Raw genomic sequence first — 21,635 nt, 5'->3', positions numbered from 1 at the left:
CCCCCCCCCCCCCCTATGTGCAATGCATTCAGTATTTCTATGCAATAATAGCTTACAAACTGGTGTCATATTTGTTGCTGTTAAAGAAAAATGCATTAAGAATGTACAAAACAAACAAGTAATGACGGTTCTTAATGTAAATGTGCTGTGTATGTATGTGTATGTGTGTGTATGTATGTATATATATATATATATATAATATACAAATAATTGGCACAAACCAGTTGACATAATGGTGAACTTGAAGCTGTCCTGGTGCCAGAGAAGTTGCGTTAGTAAAGTAGTCTTGCTCAGAGATTGTTAAATGGGGGAGATCCAGTTTCTTCCAGCTGGCTGATATTAATCAGAGAGTTATGTTCACTATGTATTAGACAATTCAATCTGACCACAATACTAAGGCTCTAGGCTTTAGGCCAAAGTTTGTCATACTTTGAAGAGTTGTAGATAACAATTTCCTTAGGGCGGAAAACAACTTGATATCTCACAGGACACCGACTGTGTGTGTAGACATCACAGCAGTAATGTTGTGGGCTAACACATGCCGCATGCATTTTACTTTTCTGATCCCACATAGGAACATTGAATAGCTAACATATGTACACTGGTGAAGTGCAGATAAGTCTCCTTAAAAACAACATACTACTACCTTATATATAATCTGCATCTGTTGCATGAAGAACAAAACATAGAAAAGCTCTTGGTAACTAGAATGTGTAAAATGTATTACAAATGTGAAAACTAACTCTGTCTAATGTTTAATCTCTGAAGCGCTGTGTGAGCAGCTTCCCTACCTCAGGTCCCTGGGTATAGGAGCTCTCATCCTGGAGGCTCTGTTTGATAAGAAGGCTTCTCCTTTAAACCTCAATGCAACTGGAGAAGGGTTTGGGACTCTGCCTCAGATCCTACATCTGCTCTCAGAGAGCAAAAAAGCAGGTGAGTGAAGGACTTCTTTTATCTCAGCCAACCTGCATAGGCAGACTTAATGAGCTTTTTTTGGATCGATCCTGCAGATCTCAAAGTGGTGTTAAACGTCTGTGAGGTGGATCTGTTGGGACCTCAGGGTGTAGCAGGAGACGCAGATGAGACATCAAACCTCACAGCACATGTAAAACCTGCTAACTGGTCATAATACTTCAACATGTTAAGTTTTATGTGATGCTGGATTTCTTAAAACATGATACACATTGTTTTTTATTTCTTTCCACAGCATGCACTGCGGTTCTGGCTGGAGCAGGGTGTGGCAGGCTTTGCAATCTGTGACACAGATGCAGCGTATTCCGAAGAGGTAAAATGATGCCCACTCACAAATTTTGTTTTCTAAAAAGCAGATTTTCCACACACTCGCTTCCAATAAAATATTTACATTTCAGACACTCCTGGAGTGGAAAGGTGTCTTTAAAGAATTCAGCAGGGAGGATGAGGAAAGGTATGATTAAACACACAGTGGATGGAGTTTTTTGTTTGTATTTTTTTTCATCAAGAATTGAAGCTTAAAAGGTGTGTGTGTGTGTGTGTGTGTGTCTTTGTGTATCTTTAGGATTGTGGTGGTAAGACAAACCGGAGACGTTCTCCCTTCTCTAAAGAACTCCAGCCGGCACAACGTTACGCTGGTGGATGTGGTCATGAGGTCAATTCTGCCACCTTCACAACACCTCTTGTCTCCCGAGGAAGTTGCTAATTCCATAGAGATGCACCTGCAAACAAGAGAAGAAGACATATGGCCCAGCTGGACAGTAAGACGCATGCATGTGTAGTCAATAACCAAGAGAGTTGCAAATTCCTTTTCTGTTGACCGATTAATCGTTTCAGCATTAACCGAATGACAAAAACAATTTACTCTGTCACTTTAAAGTGCTTTGGTGCAGAGAGGGTGTTATTGTACAACTGCAATGTGTCTGCAGGTTGGAGGCAACGCATCCCATGACTTGAAGAAATTACTCCTGGTGTTAATAATGACTCTGCCAGGATCACCCGCAGTCCAGTATGACACAGACATCGACCCAAGACAGGTGGGATGACTTTTGAGTTCATAAATTATGCATTTTCAAAGTTCACATTACCAAATGAAACGTTTCTGTCTCCCAGAATGTGTCCATGAAAGTCGGCTTGTCACACGGAGACACGAACAACCCATCAGACACCCGATCGGTGAGTAATAGATCCAGATTTCCCTCCTAGAAAGTGTATCCTGAGTACATTTAAGTCCTGTAAAGCTGAAGTAGTTGTGTCATAAGGTTTAAATCTTGTCACTTGTCTACCATCCCTCCCTCAGGAAAAGGAGAAAAAGCAACGGTCAGCTGTTGCCCTCTTCACCTCTCTCAGTCACTCCAGAGCAAGAGAAGAAGCTCTTCTGTTTGGCAGCTTCACTTTCCTTCCTTTCACTGCTTCCATCGACTCCTCCTCATCCTCCAACTCCACTCTTCCCTCGCCTTCATCTCCCCCGATCCTGGCCTTCTTGCGCTCCTGGGGTTGTGTCCACTTCCTTGTTCTGCTCAACGTCGGGTCCGAGGTTCACTCCGTGGATCCATCCTGGGCCCCGAGCCTGCCCAAAGCTGGAGTGTTCGTGGCCAACACGAGAATGGATCGTTTGGGCTCAACAACTCTGGACACACTGGAAGTGCGGCCCCGCGAGGCCATTGTCATCAAGCTGTTTGAAACAGAAAGCTACTCATAGAGCTTTTCTGGAGTCAGTTACATGGCGATTTCTTGGATTTGAATTTTCCACTCAGAATGACTAAAGTCTGACACAGTTGTCTTTTTTTTAAAGGTGTGATTGGTATGTTCTCAGAGTTTACTAAAAATAAAATGGTTCTGTGACCGTTGTGAGGATAGTGTGTCAATTTTAGCCCTCTGGAGTCCGTCTTTTGATCGGTGAATACACAGGCTATGTATTTACAGTAACATACCTTTTAGTTATAAATCATGTACAGATGAGTTGAGAACCAGTTGAAAGTGCTGAAACATAGTTAAAAATGTCTAATTTACAGGCATCCATAGAATGAAAAGGGCACATAAGCAAGGGGGGGTGCTATGTGTCAAGAAAAGTTAAAGACGTCACTGAATGCGTAGACAGTCAGAACTCTAGGGTTTAAGTATTCCACTCATGATTTAAAAGCAGACCGATTTTTTTTTTTTTCTTTTTTTAATACATCAAAGAAACTATTTAAACTTTCGTGGTTAAGTTCTAAAAAGTCATTCTTCCAGACGTAGATTGTGTAATGAACAAATCCCGCTGCATTAATGTTGCAATAGGCTAAGCCGGTCACTTGTGAGAGCTGTGGATAAAATAAACCACAGTGGGGTGGGAGCCACATCCTACTGTAATTACTCTTGCATGTGAATTATTCTCTCAAACCCCACGGGGGATCTTTTTTCTTGAGCAACTCAAAACCGGGAAGCACATTACGGACAAGGATTTACATCAAATTAAGTTAACCCTTTTTGCCACTGACAAGTGGTTGTCTTAGAAACTATAGCTGCATCTCATATGACTTATTTGACTTGACTCCTCGGTTCTCTGGTGAACCAGAAGTTGTTTTGTCCCTCCACGGTGAAGGCCGTCTAATAGCTCTTATTTCATGTGGCGCGTCAGAGGAAAGGTTGTCTAATCCCTCTAAAACACATTTTTTGTTTCCTTTCTCTTCCGATGATTTCCTCCCATCTCTACCATGCTTCCTTGGTGGTAGGGACTAAGACGCGAGGAAGTGAATGAGTCGAGGAGGCATTTTAAGCAACATGAGTTGCACATAGTGACTTACAAATGTGCACTCAGTTTAAGAAGTGTACACTAGTTCACCACATAGTGGTGCTACAGTACCAGCCACAGGTCTTCTTACTGTACCTATCTATATGAGACTTTGAGGTCAATGTTTATCTGAGTCATGAAAGATGGCAAACCAATAATACAAATAAATGAGACAGTTTACATAGTACGCTGTAATCATTCAGCTCTTGCATTATTGTTAGTGTTGCATGTTGTTTTGTATTTATAAAGAGCCCTCCTTAATTCCCACATAAACGAGCAGTTTTTAATGTAAATATTGATGTCAGTATTGAAACTTTCTATTACTCTGAATCACACGTCTGTGACAATCTGTGAACATGTCACATTTTAGAAATATATGCCCTTTCTACAGAAGAGGATTAGGGCCACTGGTGAAAGATTGATGTGAGTTCTGATTTTATTCTCAGAATTCTGAGATTAAAGTCAGAACTCACATACATTTTTCACCCGTGGCTGTATTCCTGTTCCGTACCTTTCACTTCTGAAAATCCTCAAATAAATGATTCATTTCATTTGACTGTTTTGTGCTGTCAAAACCACATTGGATTTCAAAACCATCAGTCTGCTTTCCCCAGGTTGCATCATGACAACCACAAACATTTACCCACAATAATAAGAACTTTGCAGGCAATAACCTTTAAAATGTGAATAAAAGTGAACATAAAAATAAAACACAGTGCAACCTGAATCGGTATGTCACAATAACATTCACGGGGAACATCGAATATCCAACGTTAACAATCAATTACTGTAATGGAGCATATTACGGTTGTCATGTTACTTAATACTTCTTTTCAATTGTGTCATACAGTAAAAGCTGTTCACATGTCCAAATGGCTACAGTCTTCTAAAACGGAGCACAGCATGTCAATTAAATGTAGCAGAGTAGTCAAGGTTGGGGTTTAACAAGACAACATAAAGATTGTCTAAACCTAAACATAATTTTGTCTATCTCATCACATCTCTCATTCCATATCCTGTGATTTTACAGAAAACTTGCTTGGGTCTAATAACACTCATAACTATACATGGGCTGAGAGCAGTGTGTGTTTTTAATACGTATAACTGTTACACTAAAATAAATTCAGCATAAAGATTACTCTTTGGAAACTTACACAGACATACTGTACGTTGTGAGATGTTTTTTTTCACACAAACAATATTTTGTTTCACATGAACAAAATGTGTACCATATAATGACTGCAACTTTATTATTAAAAAATGTATTCTTTCAATTTAAATACCCTCAATGACCAAATGTGCAAGTGGCATTGTGTCTGACTTACCTCGGGTCATGCAAGACTGAGTAAAATCTATAAAGCAAAAATCAACACAGTCAAAAACTATATTTACAGTATCTACAACTGAACTCAAATCCCCACGTCTGTTATCCCTGTGTCTCTGCAGTCCAATGCATAAACCAAACCAGCACAACCGTAAGGATACACAACATTATATCACAGAGAAAAGGAATAAATACGCTACATTTAAATGCAATAATGGTATTAAAGTCACAACAACAACAACATAAAACTAATTGTCACAGTGCATTTTGCAGCAGCAAAGTTTAACATTCACAGGCAATCATCATAGGTAGCTTAGAAATCAGTGAAAAGTAGAAGGAAGACTGGAAGCCAATGTGCATGCGGTACAATAGCATTATCAGCCGGACAGGAATAGAAAATATTTGGTTGAGAATAAAGAAGTCTTTAAACCTGATTTTGGAATAGTCCTAAATCTTGGATTAACTGCTCTGATTCAAAAAGATTGAAGTCAAAATTCCAAAAAGGCAGGTTTACCTTCAGATCAACTTCAGCCTAAAACAAACAATAAATAAGCTATTTTTACTAAGTCATTGTATTTTAGGATCGCGAGAGAGCTTTGGATATTTTTTTACAATGGGGTCTTCCTTTTTGAACTGACAACAACAACCAACAAGATGTGATTCTAAACTATTATTGCATATATTTCCCCATAATGTTCATATTCACCTTTCATAGTTTACAGTCGGTGAAGGTTGAACAGTGTTGCACTATGAGTCAAGACACGTAACCATTTCCAAGACCAATTTCACAGGTACAAATGTAGTTAAGTTGTTAACTTAGGTTCGGGAGCAGGGCCACGCCTAAAACACGCCTCTAATCACCAGACAAAACTACATACACCGTGCCATGCAGCCGCCTCGTTATCTCTAATTGCTTGACCCACCCTCCCGTTCCCTCTTCATCCTTCCATCTTCTCTCTCATCCCTTCCTGTTTATCCCGTGTGCACCTCTCTCTTGTCTCTTCTAGGTATCGTCTGGGGGACTGTAAACTGTACGGGCAGAAAATTGTTTCCGAGACAGAACCCCCACTCTGAGTCTCCTTCACCCTGTCATCACATTCATAATGTTCATTAAATCTTTAAACTAACATATCGTTGTGGCGTGGTCCATGTTAGTGAATGTAAATGCAACACAGCTGGAAACCAGATTTGCATTCTATAGTAAATAAGTAATTTCTCAAAATTTAAGATTTGTCTTTTAGAAAACCCTTTTTAGCCACGCTAGTGTCATCGCTCTGAAGATGTCTGTTGGTCCACCATTTTGGTGCAAACTAAAGTATCCCAACAACTATAGGATGGATGGCCATGAAACCTTGTACAGACGTTCTTGTTTCCTGAGAAGATGAAGCCCAATGACTTTTGGTGATCCCCTGACTTTTTCATGAACACCACCCTGAGGTGTATATGCTTGGATTGCCATGCATTTGGCACAGTTCTCTATGGTGCTAAAATGATGAATTATGATAACTTTGGTGAATTTGGTGGTTTTCATTTAGTGCCATCATTGGTTCAAAAAGTTTGTTTGGTACTTTGGTTTATGACAAAATACCTGCGAAACTGATGACGTCAGTCTCCGCTGTACTTTGTGTCTAGTGCTAATTAGCAAATGTTAGCAAGGGATAATGCAAAACTAAAATGGGGAACATTGTACTTTGCTACTACTAGCCTGCTAATGGTTTCTATTTATACTTCACCTTGCCTGGGAAACCAAGTGACCTGTCACAAGTGACCTGTCACTGACTACATAATACTATAATTGTAAAGAAATTGTCATCTTCCTAAAGGATACTCTTAATTAATATTCAGTGGATATGACACATGCCTTTGGTGTGGGGGTTCTGGGTTCAATTCCCACTGCGATACATCAACAAATGTGTCCCTGAGCAACACACTTAACCCCTAGTTGCTCCAGAGCCGTGCGACCTCTGACATATCCAACAATTGTAAGTCGTTTTGGATAAAAAGCATCAGCTAAATGACATGTAATGACATGACGTAATGTAATCTTCAGGTTAAGTGTGACCTGCATCTCATGTCATTGATCAGTCGATGTGGACAACCTAGTAGTCTTAAAGAAAAGGCTGAGAGAAAAAAGAAGACAGTATACATTCATGCATATTGTTTACCCATATAGCTTTTACCCGAGTTCATATATTCAGATTTTTCATAGTCGTGACATGGATTCATGTATTTTTTAGTGCTAAGTTACAGTGCTGTTTATTCATGGGACAATTCTCCATGGAACTTGGGAAGAGCTTTCATTAGTCAATGGAATTTTAAAATCTAGTGCAATAGATTTTCCCAAAGTTTCTTCATGTTGAAATATTTCCATTGTGACGGATACTTTGTTTGTGTCTTAAAATGACGAGTCCTGTATGCAAATGTTAACGTTACATTTCACATATTTGCTCCCATGTTTTATCAGGCATCGAGGCCTCCGAGCCAAGGGCTTCTGTTGGGTCACAGAGGTAAACTGGAGAACATGCTGGTCTGTGGGACTCTCCCGTCTCTGGGGTCGCTCTGAGTTTGAGTGTCTAGGGGTAAAGACAGAGCACAGTGTGCTGTCGTCTTCACAGCTTTTCTGCCGAAGCGGCAGTTCAGCAGAGACCAAAGGTGTTGAAACACGGACTTGCGGCAGATGATGAAGACCCAAGGATCCACGATGGGGTTGAGGGCGTAGAAGCGGAAGGCTGTCAGGTTCTCCGCGTCGCCACAAAATGGGTGAATGGCGTTGATGAAACCTGCAATCTGAAGAAAGAGAGGGTCAAGGCTAGACTCAGTCTTTACTATTCATATGTTTCAAAAGTAAAGCCTAGCAAAAACAAGAGAGTTGTGTCTTCTGCGAGACCTCTGTCCAGGTCTCAGGCTGTAGAGCACTGCTGGTTTCCTGTCTCAGATTAGATAACCAGAATCAAAACCAGCTGGGCAGTCGGTCAATCATGCTGGCGCTGCAGAGATTTAACCTTTACTTATCCAGAGCAGTTGTGGTAAGCATGAATGCAGACACCTACTTTGCACACACATCCTAAAAGCTGCTCAGCATGCAGTTTTATCTGCTTCTTTGTTTCAACATCCTTTCTCTCTCCCCTTATGTTTTAAGCCCTTACAACTCATCTAGAATAGTGTTGGCTATGGGTTGGTCATGGCTTCTCTAATCACTACCCACCCGCTTTCTTTAAAAAAAAGAAAAACTTTTCCATCTTTCTGTACTGCTTTCAAAAATCCCTTTGTAATCTCCCCTTAGGTTAGAATCTGATGTTATATTTCTAATGTGAATGATCATTTTGTGTTCCCAGGAATACTGTCTGGACACTAGCTTTACTACTAGACACATTTTTGGGTGATTTATTAGGGTGTACGATTCAGAAAATATCATGATTCGATTCCGATTTTAAGGCTCAGGATTCGATTCAATATCGATTTTTGATTCAAAACCAAAGATCTATCTATCTATCTATCTATCTATCTACCTACCTATCTATCATGTGATTGCAGTAGACATACAATCAAATTTTAATATGAATCAATTTTTTTGCACACCACCAGACAGTTTACATGTAAAGTACTCCGTATAATGGTATATTCATATTACAAGACAAGCATTTTATCTCAGTGCCGTCACACTAAGAGCAGGTTTTAATTTGGTGTTTTGGGTGTGTTTTCCTGACACTGCCCAATTGCAAGCCAACCACGACAATACTTGGTGGATTTAACAAGAAATGCTCAGAGTTTTGGTAACCCGTCATCCCACAAGATTAAACATTTTGTCTGCTGGATGGAGCCAAATCGAACCTGATTCAAGCCTCTGTAACAGCAGAACATGACGCCGTTGTCTGTACTTTGGTATTAAAACCAGATGAGAAAACATGACTGTGTGTTTAGCATCAGTGTCAGCTGAGGCTGTGGTTCATCTTGTTATGCTACATTTACCAAATGTCAACATCCCTCTCTTTATGCCAATAAAACACGCTCGGGAGATGCACACCATCAATTTTAAGCAGCACAAAGAGCCCTGAATACAGACGCAGACAATGCCACATTACAAGACCAAAACCCTTTCCTGTATTGACCTTAAAGCTAAAGTAGGCATTCAGAGAGGCAGCCTGGACAGCAGCAGCTGGCTGCTTATTCTTCCTGGGCAGAGAGAGAAGCAGCAGGTGGCATAGGAAGCATCTCTGTCACCTCGCTACTCGTCTCTATCAACAATTCTCCATTTCCTCCATGAAATATCCAACAAACAGTGGCCTAATTAATGGCTTGTGCTGATTGAGTGCTTTCATGCATTGGTGTAAATGTTTCCCTGTTGCTAGGGCCTGGACTGAAAACTAATAAGCTAGGGACGCAGTGAGAGTGGCCAGAGGGAACAAGTCCAGAGCCAAACCAAGCCAAACCAGACACCCGGAGGGACCAGACACAAGACTGACTATGTCCTCTCTACGCTCATTAACTGGCTAAACTCACGAGGATGTGGTCGCTCAAATATTGATCTAAAGATACACACACGAGAAAGCCAGAGAGAGAAAGGATGAGGCTGAACCCAAAAAAACAGCAGTTATCTTTTGATGCTTCTTAGAAGATGTTGAGCTCAATGGCACAATAACTTCCAACCAACACCCTGGAACAGCGTCGTCATGTTGGATGTTTCAGTAATGGTAACAGTCCAGAGTGAAACAAAACAACAGCCAGATGTTCTTGACTTTTTAGGAAGTATTTGAGGTTTGAGGTTCTATGAAATGTCTTGAATTGCACAACCGATGTAGTCAGGATTACTGCTGGATTTTCATTGATTGCACAGGCTGGATGCACGAAGGGCAAGTATTTATGGGTTAAAATAATACTCACAAACAAAGAAGCAAACACAAACAATCAGGATTGACATGTACCCAGATCAAGACAGCGTGTCCTCATTTTCCTTTTTAAACTGATGCTGATTCTGGGAATGTCTGCCAGAGACCAACAAAACATTTCACAATCTGACAGTCAGTCAGTTTCCCGCCATCAATTACTGTTTTCATCTGTATAATTATTGTCAATAAACTGGACATCTCGTATGATCCAGTTATGTAATGAATATCTCCAGGATTGGGTTGCACCATCTGTTCATAAATGCATTACTAAAACTGTTTGTTAAGTTCTTCCTAACTTCTTAGTAACTACTACCTAGTCTTAAACTAGTGATTTACTAAATCTGATCTATTTGCCAGGGTATCAGCAGAATAAAGGAGGCAGTGGATACAAATATGTTTCAAAAGCTTAAAAAATAACAGTGAAATATGTACTTTTTGGACGGCAAGAATCAGAACATCATTAACTGTCTTGACTTATAGAAACAGACTTTATGCTCTCAACTATTTATTTGAATTAATACTTGAAGTAAAAATTAATCTTAGGCCTACTGTCATAAAACACTAACAAACATGATGAATGCCTTGTGCTCAACGCAAAGTTAGAGAACACTTTATTCATCATGCGGTGTTGCTAGAAACATTTCAAACAGACATGCATCCTCATACGATCTGCCATCTTTCTCACACTTGTTGCCTCGCGCCACATTACCACCCTCGCTGTTGCTGCTGTTCCTGCATGCCACCCTGCCTCTTATGGTCCTCGCTCCAGACCTCAAGGCCTGCAGAGTGCCTCACAAATCACAAGCTGTCCTCTGCAAGCACTGTAGGCCGTGCGGGCTGAAACTGATGAGATGTCTGGCTCTCCTTAAACAGGAGCATATAAATGTATCAGTCTGTGGTTAAAGAGCAGAACAGAAGCAGTATACAGCAGGCGAGGACCTGTGTGATTATTTCAGAGGACAACAGAGAGTTTTGCCGATCCAGAAAGCTGTGAGGTAACATACCACAAGTATCCTTATGGGCATATAAATCCAGCGCAAGCAAATACGTTCACACATGCACTGTATACAGATGCACACAGAACATTTGCAGGCAACTGCATTAACACACTGCAGATCTGCAATCTGTACAGTACCTTATATCTAAAACTTCTATTAAAACGAAAACTTAGTCATGAGGATATTTTATTTTACTTAGTTTGTCGATATCCAGACGACTGAGAATCTTCAAGTACCTGGACCCAGTTGGTGTTAATGGGTGCATCCTGGCAGAGACACATACGATGCTATTTGAGGGCTGATGATTGCTGTATCTCTCAGGAAACAGACCACTTAATGGATGTCTACACTCTACGGTCCATTATCGTCCATCTCGCGGTCCTGGAGGACTCTTCCCAACTCCTTCTTCCTGATCCTGTTTCACTGCAGGATCATTACACTGGGGAGGAGAGGAGGCAGCGGAGACATTACAGGCTTTTGGGAGAGGACTGTTTACAGCAGTGAGCCAGCAGGGAGGGAGAGAGAGAAATGCTGCAGTACTGCCACTAGTCTTTAAAAAAAAGTACAGTAGTTCGACATTTTGGGAAACATGCTTGATTTCTCTCCTTCCGAGAGTAAGATCGATATCAATCTTGGTGTGATAATTTTGTCCACTTGGGAGGTGATAAAACAACTCATACTATCATCTGTTGGCTCTTTACCAGCTAAATGTGTCCATTTTCACTTGTACTGTTTTAGGTTGATTCACTCACTAAAAGGGCTGTCTTTGGTGAAGTATAGAAACGATAGGTGATCATAATTAAAGACATTAAAATGTGATAATAGGGTTAGCACATGAAATATAATATAATATAATAATAATCTCCACTGCCCCCCACTTCTGAAACCAAATCTGCACCCCTTCCTATGACAACAAGACTCCAGGTGGCTGCATACATTCATTTTTCAGAATCAAATTAATTACAGCATGTTATTTATCCTAAAACGACCACATGACATTTCTATTTCATGTATGGGTTAAACAAAAAAAGTATAGCATGTTCCTTTTAAGCTTTGAAAGGTGTCTGTTTAACTGTTTCCCTCTTTCTTAACCTTCATGTTGTCCTCGTGTCAAACCGACCCACTTTCCTATATCAATGTTCTACCCAAAATAACATGATTGATTCCACACAACGCTCTTTGGCAAGTACAAATCTCTACTTTCATTAATTTTGGGGTGTCTTATTCAATTTTATAGCATTTGGAGAAAAAAAGTTGAAGTGGTTTTGAAATAGTAATCGGTAAAAGTTGACATATTCCAGTCTGTGATTATCCGTCAACATAAATTCCTTTAATTTTAGTCTAAATATTTCATAATTTCTGCTTTTCTAACTCAAACATCAGGTATTATTTCCTAAAAATTAGGTTAATTGACCGTAAATTCCAACAATAACTGTAAAACTAAAGTTAATAAGTTAGTGTTACGTAGTGTTGAACATTGAAAAAGGTTCAAAATTGTTAAAAAAAGAGACAAAAACATTAAAAAGCGTCTGATTTGGATGGGAAGACAACCCAAGCGTTAAAGTCGTTATGCTTAACACATCTTCTTAACGCATGAGGTTGATATCAATATATTCATCTCACTCACAGAAATAAAAAGAAGTATGAATCAGCAGGAGAGTTTACCAAAGGTGTGTGAACGACACTGCTGGGTCTTGGTGGTGAGCACATGCAGGTTCTTTGAATAGTTCAGCTTGCACTGTGTTTATTCTAACTTTTGAAGGGCTCGTTCGAGGGGTGGAGTATGGTTTTAAAAAAATAAAATATAATATGGTGTTTGTTCAAAATAATCAAATGCCTCTATTTTATTTCATTTGTGTATATGTATATATAACACATTGCGAGTGCCGTGTCCCATACATCCACAAGTTGGATTAATAACTAGTGTTTTAAGATTACTTTCATAAGTAAGGAGATACTAATTTGCCGTCAAATGTTGGCAAAAGTTCACTCAGTCTTTACTCAGGTACTCAGTATCTCTGACCTAACTTTACCATCTAAGTCACTTTCCATCCGTCAAAACTTGTAACTCAGCCTGAAGGTACAGTTGACAGACATTTTTAACCGAAAATCAAAAATCTACACACACTGCACATCTGTCCAGGCATTTTTTCTCTGACTTGATGCTGTGAGGGGAAGCTTTCAAATTAAGTTCATTGATCCAGGAACATTGTAATTGATTGGACCCCACACCCCCCCCAAAGCTCTTTTGATTGCAGTCAAAGAATCAAATATACATGTTTGCTCCCGGGCTGTTAAACCACATTGACCTCCTCCATGATTTACTTCTTGAGGGAACTGATGACGCTGGTAGTGAGTCATCCTGTGCACACATGTAATGTAAAGCTAAGCGCTCCTACACTGATGGGGAATTTCACGGCTCAACAGTCAGCAGCCGGGACAGGAGCTGGTGCGTGTCATCTGAGATACAGAGAGTGAGAAGTGGGTGTGTGGTGGAAAGAGCGTGCACATACAACCTATTCTGTCATTATGCCAATTTCTCTTTAGGCTTTGTTCAGGGACTTCACAGAAAACAATAACTTTAGCTGACTGAGCATACGCGTATCAGTATTAAGATGTTCACTAAAGGTACATAAAGAGCAAGAAAACTACTGTTAATGAGTGGCAACAACATGTGGAAGTAAAGTCAGCTTGTGTCTCACACACACACACACACACACACACACACACACACACACACCCTATTGCTCCACAGTTTTGAGAAAAAAAAAGTACAATAATAAGATACCGCTTTTAATTGTACAGAATCTACCATTATCACCTTTTCTTCCTCCGGAATAATGTAAGTTGAAGAATTTAGAGCAAACTAAAATGGTCACTGTGAGCTCTGATGAATAAATTGTCATACATCATGTGTGGGGTAAGAACATGTTGCAGTTTTGATACAGCTTGACAACTGAAAAAAAAAAAACAGTTGACAAAGAAACACACAGCAGCTACACCAAAGAGGAAGAGGAAGCAACTGTGGAAAGGGTGAAACCCCAACTTGAGAATTTTGCCGAGTAAAACATGAAGTGGCCTGATGATATGTGTCACTAGAAAATAATAGGTCGACACCGCTATATTGCAAAACCTTGCCGCTGTTGCAACAGACAAAGGAACCAACAGGCGTTGACCGCAGTTCCTCTTCAAAAGAGATATGGTGTAGCTGCGAGAGCCCTACGCTGCCTGCACTGTACGGTTGCTGATGTCTGTTGGTGATTTGTTGATGTTGCCCTGTATGCACTTTGAGATCAGTGGCAGATTATCTTTTGAAAGATGGTAATGCCAAGGTAATCATGTTCTTTGTGGTGTTTTTAACGTTTTACTTTGATTTGTGCGATTATTGTTGACTTATACCTGTGTTCAATTTAATGATAAGATCAGTTTTCATCCCACTTTTCTAGTTCCAGGCCATGTGCACACTTCATCTAATTTGCCAACAGCTGAGCACAACTCAGCCTCGGAAATTGAATTTTTTATTTTCATTGGCGGGAAACAACATTCACTTGAAATCATTTTGTTGTTTTGATATCCTCAGTCCTATTATTGTAGCTTTATCCATCATTCCCATTGTTTTTGACACAAATGTTATTCCTGTATTCTGGGGATCTAATAACATCTGTAATTGTATTATTCATTGGACGACCAGTTGGGCAGGTTGTAAATAATATTCCTAGTTCGACTTTATATATTATTTAATTTGAAGTGAAACCAAAGGTGAATGTAATAACATTTGTAGGCACAGTAATGATGGCCATAACTTTGTAAAATATTAGTGATTGTCAGGTTTTGCCATGCTCTTACTTCATGTTTCATGGTTGTCATCAGTATTTCCGGTTTTATTTTGTAGTAGTAATCCACCCTCATTTCAGGTCTCGTCTTCCTCCCTTTGTCTGCCTTCCCGCCCGTATGACTACCTGCTCCGCCCGTATGACTACCTGCTCCGCCCCTAATTTGATTCACCTGTTAGTTTTAAGCTTCTCCATATCCCAGTGCTTAAATACTCACCATTGCCACTCATAGTTGCCAGATGGTAATTGTCCGTATGTCACTCACTCCAGCGTTTTCCTTCGTGTGTGTTTCACCGGTCTTTTTGGACTTTCGCCTGTTTCGTGACTACAATCATCGCCTGCTCCTGTTGTACCTTTGCCTACCTTAGTGTTACTGGACTTTTGCCTTTTATTTACGATGATTATTGCTTGCTCCTGCTGTACCTTCGCCTGCATTGTTCTTGGAAAAATAAAACTACTTAGGTGTGATTACCTGTCTGAGTCGTGCATTTGAGTCCGCCATTGTACATGATCGGGATGTCGTTGAACTCTTTTCCTATTATTCCCTTCCAGTCAGTATTTAGGTCTAACATCCCAGAGCTTATACATTTGTGCATTTTGGGTATTTAAAGCTAAGATATGTAGCTTTTTGGGTTGAAATATGGTAAGTGCATGTCATCTCAGTGATGGGAGTATTGTTAGATTACAACATTTTCAATTTCCCCGTGGGAGTCATCCCAAAACGATTAATAAAGAGAAGTCTAAGTCTAAGAAGTTAGGACTGGCACTTTTACTGTTGCTCTACTTGTTCAGTGGTACTGCTCTCGTAAGCAGCATGCTACCTCTACAACAATGCCAATAAAGTCTGTTCAAATTACACCCGTTTCTTTTAAAATGCAATGTCATCCCCCTGACCTACTTCAGAGTGTAATTTCATCACCTTAGCGCAAGATGAACTAGACATTATATGGTTGGTTATTGGATGCCTGGTGTTTTTCTGTAGTGTGGACTGTGAGTTGTCAATAGGCAGAAAGACTTCAGCTTTCATCTGATATTAAAGGCATTTGATAATTTTCTTTGGCATGTTAGCAAAGCTTGCTGGACACAGAATGTCACAGGAAAAGCCTTCCACACCGCACTGCCAGCCTGCAGTTTAACTTCTGACAACAAACCAAAACCAATCCAGTCCGTAGATGTTTGTTTTTGTATTATAAAAACATGGTACACTTCATTGAACTGATATGCATTGACATGACAGCAACAACTACAACATTGTTTTCAGTTAAACAGATCAAGATTGCATGCTTAATCACACGCTGACTTTGGTGCGTTCTGCAGTAACGCCAACGTTTTAGTGACACCACCTGCTGCATGCTGGTGTAGATTTCAATGTGTACAGTGTACAATAGGCCTGCACGATTCAGGGAAAAATATGAATCACCATTTTTTTAAACTTAGAATTGATATTGCAATTGTGGCAGACAAACAAAATGTAATGTTTATTGCACGCATGAACCATGAAAAAACAAATTGGCAGTATCAAAAATATATTTTTTTGGCACCTATAGCATATTGCTTTAAAAGCTACTTTATAAAGTCCATGTCTAAAACTCACAGAAGAAAGTAGTAGCGTAAGTGATGCAGTCAGCTCAAAAAATGTAATGAGAATCGAAGTAATGCAAAAATACATAAAAGTTATCTATAAATGACATTGTGAACAGCGTGAATCGAAATCTCGATTTTATAACAATTACTATTAGTCACAACTAACAAATCTCATGATGCTCTGCTGTCACTGCGCAGGTTTGCACATTTCAACAAACACACTTCCTCTTTATGTTGCTGTGCGGTTCTTTAGTTTAATGTGAATTAAGGACCACAAATCTCTTCCTTTGTGACAAGTGAATGCTGATAAGTACTGAAAGGACGCATGCAGATGTGCTTGCATGTTTATTTTTGACCTTCAATTGTCCTGGGAAAGGTTGCTAGCTCGTTCTTCTAAACGATCAATCTGTCAGGCCAGGTGGTATCCAGCGTTCCTCCCTGTCAACATCCGAGTGTGAGTTTTTTTCCCCCGGGCTGCTGAATCAAAAGCAACCATAGACAGGATGGATGCCTGGATTACAGCATTCATCAGTGCACAGTACACAAAAATATTGACACCTGAAATAGATTGTTAAGCCATCACTGTGGTAGGGAATTTGGGCTTTATAAATTAAAATAGGATATTTTATTTACGGGTGGTAATCACCAGAGGCCTCACAATAAAATATCATCACGATACAATATTATTGCAATTTTAAACATATTGCAATATTCTGTAATATATGGCAATTTGTTCCCTTTTTTCCAATTTCAAATTGTATCTCCAAAAGGAAACTTTGTCAACATCTGTTTTATCTAAAAAATAAAATAGATTTGTTTGTTTATCTTCCTTCAATTTTATTGCTACTAAATGTTATTGTTAAGCAGACCAACACACATACAACAATAGATTACTACTTGGTGTCTGTGTATTGATACAGTTATAATAACTTTTTTATAGCGCTTTTCTAAAACACTCAAAGACGCTTTACAGTTTTGGTTTATAAACAAACAAAAGGTACATAGACATGACAGACAAAAAAGAAAGGGAAACACATGCAAGAGAGGTGGACAAATACAAAGAGGGAAAAAACTTGGAAATTCGCGATACTATGCTGTATCGATTTTTTCCTCCAAGCCCTAATTTTATTTCCATGTCCTTCCGAACATTTACCCCTCCCACATCAGACTACAAGACACAACCACATTGTCAAAGACTGACAATATAAAAAGACATCTATTTATGAAACCAATAGGAAAAGCAAGATTGATAACATATACTGTACATACTTGTATATTTTCAGAGCAAATTATTAAAATGTCAGACTATTTCATTTATTGTACAACTCTGTCTCAGTTATCTTAACAGTTTTGGTCAGACTATACTAAAAAGCACAATCAAACACAAACATTTCTTCGTCCACAGATACATCCGTTTCAGTTCTACAAATGATAAACAAGTTGTGGAGATGGGCGTGGTCTAGAGAGGTGTGGACAGATCAGGAGAGCAGTGCCAGGTGAGTTAATTGTCTCAGCTGATCATTGTTGTCCCTTTCCAGAATAAGCATGTCTGGGCTGTGAGCTGTGCCAAGGGTGTAACCCACGGTTATGGCGAATCCTGCTAAACAAGTGTTCCATACATTTGTCAAATGTTGTTTTCTGAAAATTGATCTTCTCGTTACCACAAAATATGTCACCAAATATGTGCACACTTCTTTTTGTCACCAATTGGTTTGTTGATCCCAAGGAAACATATTTGTACATGCAGCCTGCTTTCTTCAATATCAATAACCGATTCCAAAACTGAGCTGCACATATTTAAAAAAATATCTTTATACAAAGCCAATCATCAAGCTAGTTATTCCACATGTGACTTCACAATGCCACTGAAGGTATTTTTAGGACAGTGAAGGAGTCTCTGGGACCAGAGTAGTGGGGCCGGACTTATTCCCATCACATAGTTTCAGTTTCTGTGCACTTGTAAACAACAGCTAAAGTTCACTGGGCCCTGAAGTCCCAACCCGCAGAATCTGCACTGGCTGCCTGGTTGCAATTATCTTATTGGATTCGTCTAGTCCCGGTTGTCATAGAGAACAGGCACTCTTTGAAAACCAAACTTGTTTCATGTGCAGCGCAAAAAACACATTTTGGCTAGGCCGCAAAGCAAGATCTAATGATCCTCGCCTTTTACCAAAACAGAAAACCAAAACAATTTATATTACAATCAAAAATGGAGGTCTTTGATCATTGGGGAATGATCAATAATTGAAAGCTGAGTGATTCAGGCTGACACACACACACACACACACACACACACACACACACACCATCACATTTTACAAGTTTTGATAGAAAAGTGAACAGCCACTTGGGGCTACAGCACAGAACGGCTGCCATTAATCATAATCTATCTGATGCTAGCTGAAGTCAACTTCCGGGAACAGGAAAGGGAATATTTATGACTAGACTGAAAACCCTGATAACAATTATTATTCATTTCCTCAGGGATGATGTTGAACTAAAAGACTTTTTTTGCATTAAATCACAAGGGTGAATTCTTATACAACTCCTTTATTCTTCTTATGATGAAAGATGGGAGGTGAGTTAAAATGTGTCCCATGTCATGTCAGTCAAACTGATTCTCCAGTGTTTTGGTATTAAAGTGGATAACCGCTGTTTTTCTTTTTCTACATGTCCCTCTGCACAACAACAAATGATCTCCACATTCTGCTTCACTCAGAATTTTATTAGATGTGGGCGTTGGATTTCACAGCTGCAGCTCAACCAACTTTTATTAGATCATACATATCCTGAGAGTGTTGGCAAGGTGGAGTATGAAACAAGCATCTTATTTTTCTTTCTGCACCAAAATTTCCCAGAAGATGACATTATTAAGTTTACACAAGGATTTCAGCTAGCCGGTTCCATTTTGGATCCGTTTCCCGGTTAGCAAAAATATCTGGATTTGTTTCGACTTGAAATTTCTCACTAAAACCATTACCACTCCTTACTTTGTCTTATTAGCAAAGAACAGTTAAGAAACACTTTGCATTTTGTCGCTGTTTAAAATGTCAAACAACACATTCTGAAGAAAAAATCAAATGTACCTAGTTAACATAAAAGCTATAGTGCCTAGTTTCTGTCTCCCTATGAGGAACTGTTATAGTCTAGTCGTTGCATCCAAATGACGCTAGCCTTCCGTGATCGTGCACCACCCCCACACAGTTTCTTGTAACCAAGGAGGACACAGAGGTTTTGGGGTCCGTTTCAGGAAGGAGGTTTAACAAACTCTGAGTCTAATCCTGAACTCTGAGTTGAGTTCTCGGTTCCAGAACAGCTGATTTGAGTTGGTTCAGTCAACTCAGAGTAGGTTCACTCAGATTTAAAGGCAAACAAAAGGCAGCGTGAATGGAGCCATGACACTACAGTTCACCATGGTAACAACCGCAAACAAACTTGGCGGCGGAAAGACTCATGCGCACATACATCGAGATTAAACATGCATTTGGCAACAAAAAAAAAACAAGCAACACAGCGGCTGCTGTAAAATAGCGAGAATTGATGTGGGAGAAAATAGCCGCTTGAGTCAATGTGTAAGCTCTAATATAGTGTATTCATTTCATATTTAATCACAGGTAACCTATAATATTACTGGTGAAAACTACAATGATAGTAGGCTACACCAATCACTTCATTTAAGTTCAATCCTGCGGGCAAAAAAGTAAACCACTACTAACCCCATTCTGAGGTTGTAGCACTATCATTAACAGAATCATGATTTACAATCATTTATTTCTTTTTAATGTCTCTGACACAATTAATGTGCTGGGATGTAGAGCACGTCCACGATGTGTGACGTTAGTGATATGCGGACGGATAAAGTTACGTAGGCTACATGACTGATAGACTGGGAGGAAAAATGATACCGCTCAAAGAGGTAGTGGTCTAGTAATGAAAAAACATCTATGGTCGGGTCTTCAACATCATCTCCCAACGTACAGTATTTTTAACTCCCTGCAAAGTAATACAGCTTCTTCAAAGGGATCGTCGACAAAAGGAACAAAAACGTTTCATAGTCTGCCGCAAACAGTTAATAAACCAAAATGTTTGAGGAAATGAAAAGAGCGCTGTGTCCGAGGGATGAGACTGAGAGAAGACAACCTGCTCCCGACCAAGTTAGGTTCACATACTTAGTTACCATAGTAACTGACTCTGAGGTTAAGTTGCCTCTCTTTCTGAAACGGGCTGGAGTTACCCCTCTCTCTAAGGTATGATTAACCTCCCTTTCTGAAACAGAAAACAGAGTTTCCCTCATCTCAGGGGTTAACAAACTCAGAGTTTTCACTAAACCTGCTTTCTAAAACAGACCCCAGAAGAGCTCATTATCTTCACTTATGACGCCATTGTCTAAACACAGCCATGCTGAGAAATCCAGAGAGAGTTGTGTGGAGCTGATAGTCTTAAATAGCTTTGTAGCAACTCATTTGGTAATGGCTTGAATGTAAAGGACGTTCATTACTATAATGAACAAATTACGCACTAAAGCTTCAAGTGTGATTGTTTTTGTTTTTTTTCATGCCAAGGCCGATGAGGTGGCTGGGCTTTTTTTAGGAAGTTGGACAGGAAGCTTTTGAAGTTTCAATAAATTTAGCCTTGCCTCAGTTTAACAAAAGCAGAGGCACCTAGGTTACCATGGAGATTTATTCTGTACAGCTAGCCTGGTCCTGACCAGGCTAACAACCAGGATTTATTAATCTTGGAGCCTTTTCTGTTCACTCAAATGCTTTTACCTTATGTCTTTTGTCAGCCTGCATTAAAAAAACAACAGGTGCATGTTGTTAAGTAATGTTATTATTTAAAGTTGTGACCATTACTTTTTTTATAATTATTCATGTGACAACGTTACTGTTATATTGCTGTTTGAAAACATATTGTTGTTAGGAGTTTGAATATATTACTGCAGTTGTTAAGATAATTAGAAAAGGCTGATAAAGTTGCAACTGCGTTTTGAATGAAGTCTGTGACTAAGGGCAATTAATAAAGTGCTGCATAACTGTGTTTCTATAGTGGAACAATGCATCTTAAATTATTATAGTCGATATGTTTTTGTCGACTATAATTTGGGAGGATTGTACAATTTTAAGAACATATCCAAATTGTCCATCCTCCCAAATTGCAGTCTAAGTTCACTGAACCAATAACCATATAGTGTAGACCAGGGGTCATCAACTATATTTGTCAGAGGGCCAGAATTTTACCAGACAGTCTCCTTGGGGGCCGGACCCT

General features: G+C 39.5%; 2 protein-coding genes across 2 annotated transcripts in view; one reads left to right on the top strand and one right to left on the bottom strand.

The window, feature by feature from the left end:
- LOC117942188 (4F2 cell-surface antigen heavy chain) overlaps positions 1–2,807 on the top strand; it is a 3,722-nt gene extending 915 nt beyond the window's left edge. The window contains exons 3-10 of the mRNA XM_034867532.1: positions 769–933; positions 1,011–1,105; positions 1,208–1,285; positions 1,371–1,426; positions 1,538–1,733; positions 1,902–2,009; positions 2,086–2,148; positions 2,273–2,807. Of these exons, the coding sequence (XP_034723423.1) occupies positions 769–933; positions 1,011–1,105; positions 1,208–1,285; positions 1,371–1,426; positions 1,538–1,733; positions 1,902–2,009; positions 2,086–2,148; positions 2,273–2,674 (1,163 nt within the window). The 3' untranslated portion in view covers positions 2,675–2,807. The remainder of the gene's footprint in view (positions 1–768; positions 934–1,010; positions 1,106–1,207; positions 1,286–1,370; positions 1,427–1,537; positions 1,734–1,901; positions 2,010–2,085; positions 2,149–2,272) is intronic.
- Positions 2,808–6,917: 4,110 nt separating this feature from the next.
- Positions 6,918–21,635, bottom strand: part of ptgir (prostaglandin I2 receptor) — a 31,563-nt gene continuing 16,845 nt past the window's right edge. The window contains exon 3 of the mRNA XM_034866904.1: positions 6,918–7,856. Coding sequence (XP_034722795.1) covers positions 7,569–7,856 — 288 coding nt within the window. The 3' untranslated portion in view covers positions 6,918–7,568. The remainder of the gene's footprint in view (positions 7,857–21,635) is intronic.

Source organism: Etheostoma cragini, chromosome 3 (genome assembly GCF_013103735.1).
Source record: "Etheostoma cragini isolate CJK2018 chromosome 3, CSU_Ecrag_1.0, whole genome shotgun sequence".
NCBI classification, from domain to species: Eukaryota; Metazoa; Chordata; class Actinopteri; order Perciformes; family Percidae; genus Etheostoma; species Etheostoma cragini.
Note: the sequence above shows the minus strand (reverse complement) of the source record. Positions and strands in the feature narration are given on the sequence as shown.